This window comes from Anolis sagrei, chromosome 4 (assembly GCF_037176765.1).
Source record: "Anolis sagrei isolate rAnoSag1 chromosome 4, rAnoSag1.mat, whole genome shotgun sequence".
Taxonomy (NCBI): Eukaryota; Metazoa; Chordata; class Lepidosauria; order Squamata; family Dactyloidae; genus Anolis; species Anolis sagrei.
The window spans coordinates 128,480,413-128,497,116 of record NC_090024.1 but is presented as its reverse complement, the minus strand read 5'-3'; the positions used below and the strand labels follow the sequence as shown (position 1 = coordinate 128,497,116).

The window sequence follows — 16,704 nt, the reverse complement described above, 5'->3', positions numbered from 1 at the left end:
CCAAACAGGTTTGTACCAGGAGATATGATCTGCCAAAGATCCTGGATCCGAGCCATATAAGGCTTTAAAGGTGAATCGTGTCTGGAAACAAACTGGCAGCCTGGTTAACTGCCTAACCACAGCTCTTTAGACCAGCCAAGGTTTTCAAACACTCTTTAAAGGCAGTCCCAAGTAGAATATGTTATAGTAACCCAAATAGGATGTAACTAAGATATGTATCACTGTGGCCAGAGCTGTCATCTCAAGGAACAGGCACAGTTGGTGTACAAGTTTTAAATGTGTGAAGGCACTCCTGGCCATTGCAGAAATCCAGGCCTCTCGGTTCAAGGCTGAGTCCAGGAGTACACCCAAGCTGTGAAGCTGTGTCTTCAGGAGAAGCGTAATCTCATTAGCAATAGGCTAAATTTTTATTCTGTGATCTGATTCCCTGGTGACACCACACCCCAAAACTCTGAATGACCTCTCTCAGCAGTTTCATGTATATGTTAAAAAAACATGGGGAATAAAACAGGTCAACAGCCAAGGACTCTAGCAAGAATCCCACAGCATCACCTTCTGGGTTTATCTCTCCAGGAAGGACCAGAGTAACTGTAAAACACAGTAAAAAGGTGTCTCCAAGTCCCAGTTCAACAAGGGGGCCCAGAAAGATACCACGGTCAATGGTATTGAAAGCCAGAGCTACTAACAGTGACACACTCCCCTTGTTTGGTTCTCTGTGTAGGTCCAAAGCTGCTTCTGTTCCATAACCAGGCCTGAAACCAAAGTGAAATTGATCTATATAATCAATTTCATCCAGAAACCCTTGGAGTTGGGGATCCTTGCTTATTCTACCTGCAGGATAAGGTCATACATGTTTATGATCCTGCATGTTTTATCTATTAACTGTTCTTTAGAAGACTGCATGAGAGTTTGCCACGTATACCGATATTTATGAAGATCTTTATGTAAGAACCCAGGTTCATTGGGTTTAAAATTATGAAGACAAATAGTTTTAACAATTTTTTGGGTTTAATGGGGAGATACTCCTGGCAGTATCATATTCAGCAATCATGTTCCAGAACTCCCACATTGTTGGACATTCCCATGAGAGGTATAAAGGTAAATCTTAATGATGTTATGCACCACTACTGAGAACTTTGGGCTTGTTTCCCTTATATGTATTTATTGAAAATCAGACATAATTTCAGCATTCAACTTACAAATACTTGGCAAAGTCATTCTGTTCTATGCCTCCATAGGATGCATGTTTATAACTTATACACACCAGACATTTAGACAAAGAAGCAACAGCTATCCTGAATTAGTCAAAAGAAAGTTGTGAACACCTGAGTTTAGCCTTTCTCAGTATGGTGTTCTTCAAATGTTCTGAATTTCAAAACCTAACAGGCTGGTTAATATGATTAGTGTCTAAAGAATCTTGGGGGTTGTAGCCCAGAATATCTGAACAGCACCAGGTTAAGGAGAATCACTCTACCTGAAGTCAGAATGATTAGGAAAGTGCCATAGCTGCATGCTTCAGTGCAAAGACAGATTGGTTCAGTTTACTTTTCAGGACAGCTGCTTTGGAGACCATCCATGTAAGCAATAAATCATACTATATAAAATTATTGTAACTTTCTGGTCATAGAAGCCACGGGAATTTTTACATGCCACAAATTCTTCACCTGCAGAAATTCTCCTTTGCACAACTGTTAAAACTCAGCCTTCTCTCACATATGGCAAAGAGACCTTCTGACAGTGAAGCTTGGAAAGTCAACAAGATCCCATCCAGGGAATCATACAAGTGGAATAATACACTTAGATCTGGTAGGAGTTTAGCCCATCCCTTAAAATGCACAATGTAGAGAACAGCACCAGTAACAGTAATTCAAACCACATTTGCTCTCCTTTTCTAAAATTTCTTTTAAGGGGGTGGGGAGGGAGAGATTTTTGGCTTTCTTGAAATTGCAAACATAAATTATCCAGATCAGAGTCAGGGACCAACCACTACATCTTATGCCAGAGACCAGTTTTCTCATTCCTCTTTCCATCTGTGAAAGTAATTACCACAGTGTCCTGGAAACAGGTGGAGTACTAGGAAAACCAACCTGATAGATATGATAATGGAAAACTGATGGGAAAGGAAGGGTAGTACATGGATTAGGTAAGGCAGCAGCAATGGCTTGTAATTGGCTATCCTCTTGAGAAGGGATTAAATACAAGGTGTCAAATTTGTGGCCCTCCAGATGTTTAGGCTTCCAAATCCCAAAAACCCTAGCCAGCTTGTCCAATGGCCAGGAATGGGAACTGAATGGGAACTGAAGTCCAAAACACCTGGAAGGCCACAATTTTGACACCACTGGATTAAATGATAAACTTTTTATCTGTCCAAAAAAGCTTCTTAAGGTTTAGAACACGGCAGCATCAAAGACTAACTGATCCCTCTTAAAGACTATTTCTCCCAAAATTGTTCAGCCAGCTTTTTAAAATTCCTGCAATACTTTTGTTTACAGATTCCTTAAGGTAGAGATATCCTTACAGCTCAAAGAATTCTAAACCAATGGTCTCCCTAAATTGGGAAAATATTTGTTAGGAGGCCAGAGTCTGCCTATAAGTTGTCTGGGTATGTTTTCCTGGGGAAAATATGTAAAAGAGAGTGCCACCATCCTCTGCCTGTGTCTCCATAAAGGAGCAAAGCATCAGCATGTCTTCTCTAAAGATGCTAAAGTTGGATTAAGCCATGTCCAGTCTGTAGGCTGAATATAATTCATAGACAGACCTTGAAAAAGGTTTTGTTGGTTTGTTGTTTTTACTCTTACTGCCATATATGGCAGAAGGATTTTTAGAATTTTAGAAAGCAAATTTTGCAGGCTCTTCTTATCTGGCCAGCATTCTCACCTCCTTGTATTGTCTCTTGCCATCCCTGTAAATTAGTAGGCATTCTGTTCCTGTTTTTGTTGTTGTTGAAAGGAAGCCTTCTCTCAAAGCTCAGCATAGAAACACAATAATCTGCCACTAGAGGTAAAAACCATTCTCTTTCTTCAGCTGCAGCCTATTGTGTTTCATGCTGCATGCTGAGAGAACAAAGCACAGAAAGAAAGAAAGCTTCCAATGGGGGAACAGAGTGCTCTGTTCCTCCTTGGCAGCCCACTGTGTGTCCTCTCTCTCACCCACCATCTCAGGAGGAAAGCCATATGGGAAGTGAATATGGCTAGACTGCAGGTGCAGTGGTCAGAAAGCAGGATGAGAGTAAGGGAGGCCCAGGCTGATGTGCTCACTGACCTTTGAAACTTATTGGGTGACACTGGACCAGTCACACCCTCTTCACCAGGACTACCTCACTGCTTTCAACTCAATTGAGATACATGTAAATGCAATTACAAAACAAATAATAGTGTGAATAGGAAAAGACATGAAAATGGATGAAGGGAAATACATGAATTTCTCTTAAAGCAAGGCAGGCAGAGAAGTGAGTTACCGAGAGAAAGAAGGAAGTGTGGGTTGGCCTGGAGGGATTGGGAGAAAGAAAAGTGAAGGGTGTCAACAGATTATCGTTATGAATTATGTATTTATATGTTGCCTTTTCTCCATCTCTGGGATTCAAGGTGGCTCACAAAATTAATAGAGATAAAGATAAAACAATCAACAGAACATGCAAAAATGTAAATATTGTTCACCTGTCAATGGGAATTTAAAAACATTTTTAAAAACAAGTAAAAAAGAAGCGTGGTACAGTTCTTAAAAGCCCTTTTCTTATTTCTATAAGATCTGTCCTTACCTGCTGCAAGAAGTACACCCTGAAGGAACCCTGTCCAGACTCTCTTGAAAGAGGACTCCAGAATATGGGAAAGCCCTCTCCTGCATTTCCACTGGATGTACCTTTGAGAATAGTGGCTGGGCCTGTGAAGATCTCAAAGCTAGAGCTGCCTCATATGCGAGAATATGATAGTTCAGATAATGAAGGCATACGATGCATAGGGCTTTATAAGACTTAACCAGGACTATGATTTGTACATGGAAACATACCAGCTATTACTGCAAAGGGGGGGGGGGGTATGTACTACTAATAAGTTTTGGTCTAACAGAACAATTTGGATGAGCTGAAATTTCTGAAAACTCTTCAAAGATAGCTCTGCATAGAGTGAGTTGTGAAAGTCAAAGAGGATTTAGCTAAGGCAAGCATGAACAGGTGATATGGAAGGAAGGAAAGCATTTGAATGAGAAGGACTTTAAAACTTATGTCTACACGTGAGAAGGAAAATCATCTCCTCCACTTTTGGCTTTATCTTCATCACTGTGAGCTATAAATCTACCCCATGGCCTGAATCCACTAGCTGTTGCTTCCTTTGCCTCCATGTCCTGTTTACCTGCTCCTCAGATGATGGCTCCACGTGCTGGCTTCCTGACCATGGGAACTACTTGCTCATTTAAAACTGGTGCTGGAGTGGAACTCTCTGTTCCTAGCTTCAGACACATTCCTGGGTCAATTCCCACTTGCTGGCTAGTCTTCTGACATAGGGGCCCAGAAAAGGTTCTCAGCTTTTCCAGAGGAGCAGTTGCTGGGCCTCGAGTTGGGTGAAGTTTCGCATAGCAGTGGGCACTTGTGAAGAAATGAAGCAACAGCAGGGGGCAGGGAGCATGTTTGTCAGTTCCAGGTGCATCTCAAAATATGGAGGCTCTCTATGGAAAACATTACTGAGCAGGTGCTGGTGATTAGATATAGGGCCTTTTCAGACGGGCCCTATATCCCAGGATCTGATCCCAGATTTTCTGCTTTAAACTGGATTTATTATATGAGTCCTCACTGCCAGATAATTCGACATAAACAGAAAACCTAGGATCAGATCCTGGGATAGATGGCCTTTCTGGAAGACCCCTTACCGTGCAAAATTGCATGCTCTGAATGCTGAGGAAAGAGGAGAAAAATTATTTTCATGGTTTGTATAAACAAGCTCATAATCAAGAAAAATGTTTGGCCTCGGAACAAATGTGAGTCTGTGATGCATGGCTTATGAGAAGAGATGCCTTGAAAATCTTTGGATCAGATTTTCTGTGGACTCCTGAGAAAAACTGGTTCTCTCCATGGAATAGAGATATAGCTTCTACAGTGTCCATGATGACTGAAAAAACCCGAGGGTGGCAACTGCTAAAACAGAAGGGGAAAATTTTGGTTCTCACTGCACTTCTCATGCTTTCTTAGTATTTGGTCATTTTGGCTGGGGCCTCTGAGAGCCGATATTCAGACTATCTGGAAAGTGAAATGTCTACACCTCTGGTAGGATTTGTGTGATGTTTATGGCAGAGATAGGCTAATAGCTTTGCAGTTCTTAAGATTGTCCTTTTTCTTATCCATTGTCTTCATGTGCCTGTTGTAGCAGTGGTAGTTTTGGAGCCTCAGGAGAAGAAAATTAGAGTGGAAAAAACTCTAAATTCACAGGAAACAAAACAAGCAAAATCGTGTGGTTGAGATAATGTTCCAAATTCAACATGTAAGGAATCTGTTCATTTATTTTTTGTTATTAAGTGAGAATAGCAGAGCCCTACTCCAAGATTTAAAAATTCAGTACACAGTTATGATAACAGAATCTGGATGTCTTAGGGCTCTATGGTTTTAATGTATTGTTGAAGGCTTTCATGGCTGGAATCACTGGGTTCTTCTAAGTTTTTTGGGGTGTATGGCCATGTTCCAGAAGCATTCTCTCCTGATGTTTCACCTGCATCTATAGCAGGCATCCTCAGAGGTTGTGAGGTCTGTTGGAAACTAGGAAAATTGGGTTTATATATCTGTGGATGGTCCAGTGTAAAAGAAACAACTCTCGTCTGTTGGAGGTAGGTGTGAATGTGTCAATTGTCCACCTTGATTAGCATTTAATGGCTTAGCAGTTTTCAAGGTATGGCTTTCTACTGCCTGGGGAAATCCTTTGTTGAGAGGTGATTAGCTGTCCCTGATTGTTTATTGTCTGGAGTTTCCCTGTTTTTGAATGTTGTTCTTTATTTACTGTTATGATTTTAGAGTTTTTTTAAAAAAATACTGATAGCCAGATTTTGTTCATTTTCATGGTTTCCTCCTTTCTGTTGAAATTGTCCACATGCTTGTGGATTTCAATGACTTCTCTGTGTAGTCTGACATGGTGGTTGTGAGAGTGGTCCAGCATTTCTGTGTTCTCAAATAATATGCTGTGTCCAGGTTCGTTCATGAAGTGCTCTGCTATGGCTCACTTCTCTGGTTGAAGTAGTCTGCAGTGGCTTTCATGTTCCTTGATTCGTGTTTGGGCAATGCTGCGTTTGGTGGTCCCTATGTAGACTTGTCCACAGCTGCATGGAAATATGGTAGACTCCTGCAGAGGTGAGAGGATCCCTCTTGTCCTTTGCTGAATGCAGCATTTGTTGGATTTTCTTGGTGGGTCTGTAGGTGGTTTGTATGTTGTGTTTCCTCATCGGCTTCCCTATGCGGTCAGTGGTTCCCTTGATGTATGGCAAGAACACTTTTCCTCTGGGTGGATCTTCATCTTTACTCTTGTGGCTTGTTCTTGGTCTTGCAGCTCTTCTGATTTCTGTGGTGGAGTATCCATTGGCCTGTAAAGCCCAATTAAGGAGGTTAAGTTTGTCTTGGAGGAGGTGGGGTTCGCAGATTCTTTTTACACAGTCTGCCAGGGCTTTAATGGTGCTTCTTTTTTTGACTTGGGTGATGGTTGGAGTTTTTATGTAGATATCTATCTGTGTGTGGGGGTTTTCTGTAAACTGTGTGACCCAATTGTTGATCTGATTTGCGGATGACTAGGACATCTAGAAATTGCAGTTTTCCTTCATTTTCTTTTTCTGTGGTGAATTGGATGTTTGGGTGGATGCTGTTCAGGTGCTCCAGGAACTTGTTTAGATCTTCTTCTCCATGACTCCAAATGGCAAAAGTGTTATCCACATATCTGAACCAAGTAGTGGGCTTTTTTTTACTCTTTCCAGGACTTGGTTTTCAAAGTGTTGCATGTAGACATTTGCTATGACTAGGCCCATGGCCACTCCATCTTTCTGTTCATAGAATTCATTGTCCCATTGAAAGTAGTTTGTGGTGAGGGAATGGTGAAACAGAGCTGTGATGTCTTCTGGGAGCTTCTGGTTGATTACTGTGATGGTGTCTGGAATCGGGAACTTGGTAAATAAGTTTCATTCACTCCTTTCACTGATGCAAGTACCCTATTTTATGGAGAATATGAATACATTTCAATCTTCCTGGCTACAGAGATAAGTAGGGGAGTTGAAAACCCTACTCTCTCATCTTTCATAAATCTATCATGTAATTGATAGAAACAAAATCAATCATTTATTCTTAACTCCTCTCTCCCTTTGAGTTTCCACTACTCTTTTTCTTTAACTAGGTAGGTACTCTCAGTGGTTCCTGATTCTACATGAGTAGTTGCTCTCAATACCACTTAAATGGGTGCATTCATAAAGGAGTTTTTGGTTCAACTAGAAAATCAGTGTTAAAGAGCATTTACACAGTTAAAACTTGTGACCCTACCTCGAAAAGCCTGACTTGGGCACAGTGGTCCACACCTTAGTACATCTAGATAGGATTACTATAATGCACTCCACTCTACATGGGCTGCCTTTGAAGACGGCCCAGAAATTGCAACTAATGCAAAGGTCGGCAGCCAGGTTGCTAACTGGAGCTAGTTACAGGGAGCGGACGATACCTCTAAAGAAGCAGCTCCACTGGCTGCTAATAAGTCTCCAGGCCCAATTCAAAGTGCAGGTTATTACCTCTAAAGCCCAAACAGTTTGGGTTCTGCTTATTTATCTTCATGACCACATCTCTTTCTATGAACTGGTGCACGCGCTAATATCAAGGAAATTTGAGAGCTGGTTCTTAGCAAGATTTGTTCAGAGGATATTTGCCATCAAATTCCTCTGAGACTAACAGAGTATGCCTTGTCCAGACCACTCCATGGATTTCCATGGCTGAGTGAGGATTCAAAAACTGGTCTCCAGAGAGTCTAGCATTCAAACACTACACCATGTTGGCTCTCTGCAAAATGCATTCAGGTACTTAATCTGCAATATATATGTATCCTAGTTCAGAATGTGTGATTCTGCACATTTTCAGGATATACCCACTTTTTCCAGCAAATAATCAAACAGTTCTGCTGAAGAGGAAAAAATAAAGGCTGTCAGAAGAAATATAGGCAGCAGTGGCTGGCTTGAGCCCTCTGTTGTGATACTTCTCTGGGGGCTTCTTTACTCATTCAGCACCAACTCTCTGGATAGCTCCTCTGGTTGGGAACACAATGGTCAGCAAGCCTTGGCAATGCAGGTTCTAATTCCCAATGAAGCATGACAAGAGGCTGTCATCCCAGCACAGGCTGCCCAGAATATGGAGCAGTTTCTGTCTCTTCAATGGCCCAGTCTAGTAACAACCTCTTCAAAAGGTCAGGTGAAGAATGACCAAAATGGAGTCTGGCATAAATAAATGGTGACAAAAGCCTTTTAGGAACCCAGTGCATTTATAAACCCAAATGATGGTATAAAAGGCAGAATTATTAAAGTTGCAGGTTGCACTAAGGGTGTAACAACACTATAAATGTAGTTTGATAACACTTTAACTGTCTGGCCTAAAGCTATGGAATCCTGGGAGGTGTAGGTTGGTGAGGAACCAGCACTCTTTGACAGAGAAGTCGAAAGACCTTGCAAAATGACAATTCCTAGGATTCCATAGCATTGAGCCATTGCAGTTAAAGTGATGTCAAACTGCAATAAATTTGCAGTATCAGTACACCTAGTGAGGGGGAGTAGCTAGTTTTAAATGGCCTTGACAGATTGAAGAGCTGGAATAAATGTTTAGGCAGGAAAAATGAAATACAGCTGTATAGGATGGGGGATACCTGGCACGAAACCAATAGATGTGAAAAGGATCAAGGGGTCTTAGTAGGTTACAAGCGAAACATGACCCAACAGTTTAATGTGGCATCCAAAAAAAAGGGGGGGGGGGCAAGGAGCTTCTGGATTGAATCAAAAGGAACATAATGTCCACACCAAGAGAAGTAGTAGTGCAACTCTGTTCTGCTTTAGTCAGACCTCACTTGGAATATTGTGCCCAGTTTTGGGCACCACAGTTCAAGAAAGGTATCAACAACTTATAACACATTCAGGGAGGAATGATCAAAATGATAGAAGTTCTAGAAACAAAGCCTTACAAGGAATGACTTAAGGTGCTGGGTATGTTTAACATGGAGAAGAGAAGGCTGAGACATAACATATTATAAATATCTGAAGGGCTGTCATGTGGAGGAAGGAACAAGTTTTGTTTTCTGCTGTTCTCAAGACAATAAAATGAATCCATGGATCCAAATGGCAAGAAATGAGATTCCACCTAAAAAAATGGAAGAACGTTTTTACTGTAACAACTGTTTCACAGTTGCTGTCTTGGAGGACAGTAGACATTCCATCTTAGGAGGTCTTTAAACAGAGTTTGGATGAGCATCTTTCAGTAATGCTTTAATTGTCTATTCCTGAATGGCAGTGGATCAATGGTTTGATAATTCTGTGTAGGTTTTTGAGTGAATTGACCCTAGCTTTTGTATGGCCAGTGAATCACTCAGGTCAAAGTAAACAGGCTGCCAAAGTTTAAGAAGACACATTTCAGTGAGTTCCATAAGTTGTTTCTGTCATGATTTCTTCACCAGAAATCCTGTGAGGTGTTGTCCCCTGTTGTGAAGGCTTCTTGACCTCTGAAATGCCAAACTTCATATCCTGTTAACATTGCTGACTGCACTTGTTGTCCCTCTACTTCTGAATAAGCATGTGTTCTGATTTGGATTTGAAATTGGAGCTTTAAATTTTGCCATGTTGTTCTTAACCCCAAAAGGACACTCCTTCCTTCGCCCATATCTGTATCTGTATGGTGTGTATTTGTGTGTGCCAGGAATCTTAGTAAAGAGGAACTTAACTGAGAAGGGACTGTTCAGACCTCCCTGCTTTCCCCACAGTTGTCCTGAGTATATTGGCTGACTTATACTTTCTGGTGAAAAAGTAAAAAAAACAGAGGGGCAACTTAATTTTATAGATATATTGCAATATGCAGTTTGACCTCTCAACATGTTTACAAAATTCTAATTTTCAGGATTATTTGAGGAAAGTTCTGCCTAGTTTACTGCCAGTTTAAATGTCTGTGAGTTCATTTTAAGTGTGTGCTTTATTGAAGAGGGGGATGTTGTCATCTTTCTACTAGTATTGCATTACTGTATATTTTCCCCTTCTCTTTCTCTCTTTTACTCCTTCTTTTCAGGTGTGTTTGACAATTGTTCCCACATTACCAGTGACAGGGGATGGACGTTGGGAATCACTGCCCAGGAGCCTAGGAAAAAGAATGCTCGCTTCTTCTTTTCACTCCGGACAGACCGCATCAAGAAGGCCTCCACCATATTGGCATACCATCGCTACCAGCTCAATGCATGGGTTCATGTGGCTGCCACTTATGATGGGCACCAGATGTTGCTCTACCTGAATGGAGAGCGGGTGGCTCGTAGTACCCAGCAGTGGGGTGACCTTCACAGTCGCTTCATGGCTTCTTGTCGCACCTTGATTCTGGGCGGTGACAATTCAGGTGGGCATAACTTCCGTGGCCACCTCACATCGTTAACCCTTTGGAGTATTGCTCTCCCCCAGGAAAAGCTCCAGAGGGCCTTTCTGAGAAAGGCTGAAGAGTCTGAAGCTGCCATACTGCTCAATGTGAAGTTCAGTCACTTGGAGCAACAGTGGGTACACTTCCAGAATGGGGCATATCCCCTCGTGGAGTCATTTCACCTTCTAGAGCCCCCGGTTTTGTCACCACTAACACCCCCACTGTGTGGGCAGACTGCCTGTGATAATGTGGAGCTGATCTCTCACTACAACAACCACTGGCCACTGAGGAATGAGAAGGTAGTACGGTACCGTGTTGTAAACATTTATGATGATGATGGTCTCCATCCTACCGTCAGCCAGGAGCAGATTGCCCACCAACACCGAGTGCTCAGTGAGGCATTTGGACATTATAATATCACTTGGCAACTGCATGTGCACAAAGTGCGCAGTTCTTTGCTCCGCCACCGTGTGGTCCTGATGAATTGTGACCCTGGCAAGATTGCCAATGAGTTTTGTAACCCAGAATGCAAGCACCCTCTGACTGGTTATGATGGTGGAGACTGCCGTCGGCCGGGGCGCTGCTATTCTTGGCAGCGACGGGATGGGGTTTGCAACATGGAATGCAACAATATGTTCCACAACTTTGATGATGGAGACTGTTGTAATCCCAAAGTAACCAATGTAAGAAAGACTTGCTTTGACCCAGATTCTCCACAACGGTAAGTCAGGGTGGGTTCTGGGGCTACATATTTGGAGTCTTCTGAAGTACTTTTAGCTAGTGATTAAAATTGTGTCATCATCCTTCCATGCTGGGATTTCTTTGCATGGCTAAAAGCTGTTTTGTGTATTCGGCTTGTTAGATGTGTTTTAATTTTAACTTTAAAAATACCCTTTAAAGTATCTCCTATTTTCTAAGCAGATATTCTGCCAATATTAGAAGTCAAAGTATCTGCCAACAGCCTCACAAGCTAATAGTTATGATTGAAAAGAAAAGAGAATGCAAAGGGAAGGCAAACATTGCAGCAGGAATTCCTTTTCTTCCTGATGGAAGGCCTTGATTGCTGCAGTGTTGTTTTTATCAAAGACAGGAAGAGTTTTAGCCTCCTGGTGATCCTTGGTCTATTACTATCTTGTAGATATAAGCCTAAAATTATCAAAAGAGTTTTCATTCCATATTTAAGATCACTGAACCATTGATGCCCTCAGGAATAGCTGTTCAATTACTTTTTTGGACTGCATTATGAATATAGTTCATAGGCAGTTGTTCATAGGCATTGCCACTGAATATCAAGACTTTCTGAAACTGTTTCAAATTCAAACCCATGCTTAAAATTCTGAATTCAAGGTGCTGATTTTTTTTTTGCCGGGGGGGGGGGGGGTAGGGTTCATACTATCAGATGGTTTCATTGAAGTTCAGGCTAAGTATAGATTCACCATCCTGCTAACATGGGAACCACAAGCTGACATAGTTTAGAAAGGCTCGCTTCGAGGCATGTGTGTGAGTGTGAATGCAGTTTTTTCTGGTGAGTGAAGTTTTTCCGTATAGATTGACAGGAAGGTTCTTCCTGGTTTTGTTGATTTTGAACCCTTCCCTTCCCTAACCCTGGGCCCCACTAAGATCCAAAAATAAAGATTAATGTCAGCAAGGGAAGTTTTTGGGATTCCTTCGGCTCTAGTACAAAATCTTTCCAGAATGATTCAGTTAGGATATTAGCTGGCCAGTAACTTTGAAATTATTAGTGTTGTTAAATAAGTATATTGTTTTCAGTTTTCTTTGGCTTAGGCATGACATTATTTTAGGAAATAGGACTGTTCATGTTCAGGGGTGAGAGAAAGACTGGAGGCCCTGGAAATGGAGACTCCAATGCCCTGCAATCCTGACAAGACTAAAAGAGGTCAAGGGAGGAAGAATTCCCAATGTCAGAGACCCTGAGCTGCCAAGGGCAACACTGTGGGAAGAGGAGTAGCATTGGATTTTTTATTTTAACTTTTAAAAGAATAATCTGATGGCAAGTTTAAGGTGTATCTCTTATTACACCTACTCCCAAATTAATTGCCAGTATTGAGTGTTGTGTGAAGTCAAGCAGGGTTGGTCCTAGTTCATACTTGGATGAGAAATCCTACCAACGAATATGAGGGTTATCTGGAAAATAAGGTTACAAGATATTTTTAAAATACAAAGAATGAATATATTTTAATAAAACTTACATGGATTGTAGTATAGGTATTACATTATTTTTCCACATAATCACCATTCAGTTCAATACATTTTGCCATCCGTGGAATGAGTTTTTGATGCCTGTGTCATAGAAGTTTCTCTCTGCCTTTTCCCTTCAATTCGTCATTTCAATTTTCACCTCATTGTCATTGGAAAAATGTTTTCCAGCAAGATGTTCCTTCAATTTAGTAAACAGATGCTAGTCACTGGGTGTGAGGTTGGAGTGAGAGTGGTGGCTTAAAACATCCCAACCAAATGGAGTCAACAACTCTCGTGTTTCATGAGCGGTGTGCGCACGCACATTGTTATGAAGGAGACAGATGCCCACTGTCAGCATTCCATGACATTTGTTTTGGAAGTTTCTTCGTAGTCTCACAATATAATACATACCCATTTTGTCACATGCCATCTTGACATTATGCCCTCTCCATAAACTAAAACGATTTCATGACGAATCGCAGCGGCGTTCATGCCCTTAGCATTCAGGTAGTGTATAACAGCACGAACTTCACACTTAGAGGGAAACAGAATGAGGATGCTCATCTCTAACCTTCACCACAGTGCCAGTCGATGAGCTACTTATGACTGGCACTGCTCATTCACTTCCACTGGCTTCCTGCTACATGGCAGTGATACTAACTTTTTTCATGAAAATTCCTCGCATGATCTACATGCCTTGTAACTTTACTTTCTGGATAACCCTCATACCAGGTGCTTGAGGCTATATTTCAGAGAAAGGAACTAGTAAAGCCACCTCTGTATATTCCTTGCCTAAAAAAGCTCTATGAACTACGAGGTATTGCCATAATTGACAGAGAGCACTAATCCAGTTCAGAAGAGCAAGAGAGCACTGGGTCTAAAGTATGTATTTGGATTTTTTTTAAAGGAGAAGAGAAAAGCTTTTATTGCCAGAGATATGCAATGTCAAAATGATGACTCGTTCTTTAAAATACAAATGATTACTTATAGATTGAAACATTCAGATCTTCTACTGAATTCTTTGTGTTAAATGCTATATTGAGAGATAAAGTAATTTTACCATCTTATTTTTCTGGAATGAATGATTTCTGGGTTTGTGGTCTACGAATATATGTAGTAAGATACTTGAGACTGCAGATGGAAGTTCCCAGAGATGTAGTGAAGTTATCCCTGGAACCAGTGAAAGTCCATTTAGTGCTGTAGCCTACTGCTTTTCCTTTCTGTATTCACCCCTGGCTTGGTAGGGCTATTTTAAAAATACATTTTGGTCTAGCCTGGGCTGTGCTGGGACAGCAATAATCTTGGATCTTGTCTGTCAGTCCCCTGTGTTTACCTTCAAGTTCTGTTCCTTTTTAAACCTTTACCTCTTGCTCATCATCACATATGAAAATATGTTTTGAGAGGCTGTGTCTCAATGACTAATCTCTGTTTTTCAACAGATCTCCCAGTCTAAGGCATTGGCCTCATTTTGCCAGTATAGTGGTGATGGGGAAAGATTAAAAAAAACCCACAGCAGACCCTTTCAAGCAGTTAATTTGAATCAATTTACTTGCAAGTAGATATGTGAGGCTGTTGTTTCAAAGCATACTGCTTTCACATCAAGCATAATTATGGTGGCCATAGTCTAAGATATTAGACTACAATGTTTCCAGGCTCTGCTGGTGAGTCAGTTTGAAATAAGGTATCTGCTGTTGATTGCTTGGACAAAAATATTTATGCTTATGATGCTACTTACTCTTTCATTACTCTGCTGAATTTTGACTATATGAAGTACAGGCATGCCACAAACAAGCAGCATGTTGAGCTGAGGGCCCTTCTACACAGCCATATAACCCAGAATATCAAGGCAGATAATACACAATATCGGCTTTGAACTGGGTTACTGGTTATCTGAGCCCACATTGCCATATAATCCAGTTCAATGTGGATTTTATACAGCTGAGTGGAAGGGGCCTGAGGGATGTAAGAATATAAACTTCAATACAAGGAAATGTTCAGTGCTATATAGAATTTCACTGCATTGATGCCAATGAAGCCATGCTGAGGGACATTACCAGGCAAAGGTTTTGTCAGAATAGACCGAAACCTTAGGCTGATATCCTCAAATCTAAACCTGTAACCTTATCAGATGGGGCATAATACACTTCTGCCCCAGTTCACCCATGGAGCCCCATGCCACCTAGCATACCATGTAGGGTGACTTCTATTGGGGATCTGTTGGTGAACTGGGGTGGCAGTGTGGTAGGAGGCTGTTGCCACCAACACTAAAGCAGCCCTGTGTTCCATAAGGAACAATGGAGCTGCTCCATGTGTCAGCTGCATGGTAACGCTTTCCCACATGAGATGCGGAAGGATCATCTGCTGACTGGGGCACTGAGATTACTCCACTGCCACCACGGAGGCTGGTGAATCACGATGCTGGTAAGGCTGCATGTGATTAAGTTCCTAGAGGTTACTTTCTTCAGGTTCAGTAGCTTGTGCTGGAAGTAGAAGATGCTGCTTTGTAACACCAAAAGTCCAGCATCCTGGTGGTATACACGATGTTATTAATGAAAGAGTTTGACACTATGATACCAGGTGTAAGGTTGATGTAATGCACTTAGAAAGGAGTAAATAATTACTTTTCCTTGCAAGTTTATAGGAACAAACCTCAATCACACAAACCAATAGGCAAACTGGGATGCAAGTGTTCTACAGATTTTGTACTTATAGATGCTATCATACAGTTAGGCACACTTTCTATACTTTGTACACTTTGTACAAAACAGGGTCACAAAAATGTATGTCAACATAGGTGTAATTAACTTGTGCTTCAGGCAGTGTAGCAGGTGCTGAAAGGGACAAACACACACTTACTAATTGCTATGTCAGTTTCCTTCTCTATTTGGAGAGAGTTCTGAGGCCTTAGACATTGGTGGCCTTATCATCTGGGTAACCTACCTTCCTCATCTTAAACTGTGAGATTACCAGAACTGGAGTCAGTGTCCATAGGACTGATTTCAGTAAAGGCTTACTAGAGTTGCACCAGCTGCTACTGACTTGAGGTGAATGTGCTTCCTAAGGATACTGAAGTTTTTTTGGGGTTTTTTTTGGAGGATGAGGAAGACAAATATGACTTCCTCCAGTATCTCCAATATGAATTTTCAAAGAGTGGCACTGATTGATACTGTTTCAGTCTAGAGAGTCTTATAACGTAATTGTGACCTGTTAAATTCTGCAGAGCTCCAAAGATAATTCTCAATATTTCTCATAAACAGCCAGGATGCACTCATGGATGTAAAATTCTTAGTTGATAATTCACTTTGTAAATGAACCAAAAACTTGCAATGGTTTGCATAGCATAGATTACTACATTTTTAATTTTTAAGTGTTTTAATGCTGCTGTCAGACAATGAGAAAGGATTGCATTATCCTAAGATCAAGAGACAGACTTTAATGACTTTGGGAGTTGTGTGAGGAACTATTATTCCAAATTCCTAGTAATGCAATCTCTAAATCTTAACAATCTCACATGCCTCTGAGTGAGATAGTAATAGATGAATGGAACATATTTAGCCCTTTTCCTGCAGTTTTTGGTGGAGTTGACATCATCCAAAAAACATGCAATGTGTAAAGTCTTGAATTATCCCATTTATCAAAATGTGTTATTTTTTATTCTTGCTGTAACCTATGAGAGCTAGTAAGGTAGAAATATTTTGGGGTTTTTCAGTGCCTGGAATATTTAAACTTGAAATGCCTCCCCTATGTTCAAAACTTGTTTAATCTCTCTCAGCAAAAGAGAAAAAAACAGAGAGGGAGAAGGAAACTTGTGCATCCCTTCTCCAAAATCCTTGGGACTAGATGTGTTTGGGATTTTTTCAGATTTTGGAATACCTGCATTTGCATATACAGCTATCCCTCTACTTTTGCAG

The 16,704-nt window shown here is 41.1% G+C and overlaps 1 protein-coding gene across 1 annotated transcript in view; it reads left to right on the top strand.

The window, feature by feature from the left end:
- The window catches only part of PAPPA2 (pappalysin 2), a 162,054-nt gene that overhangs the window by 9,518 nt on the left and 135,832 nt on the right, over positions 1-16,704 (top strand). Inside the window, exon 2 of the mRNA XM_060774411.2 lies at positions 10,259-11,315. Within this exon, the coding sequence (XP_060630394.2) occupies positions 10,259-11,315 (1,057 nt within the window). The remainder of the gene's footprint in view (positions 1-10,258; positions 11,316-16,704) is intronic.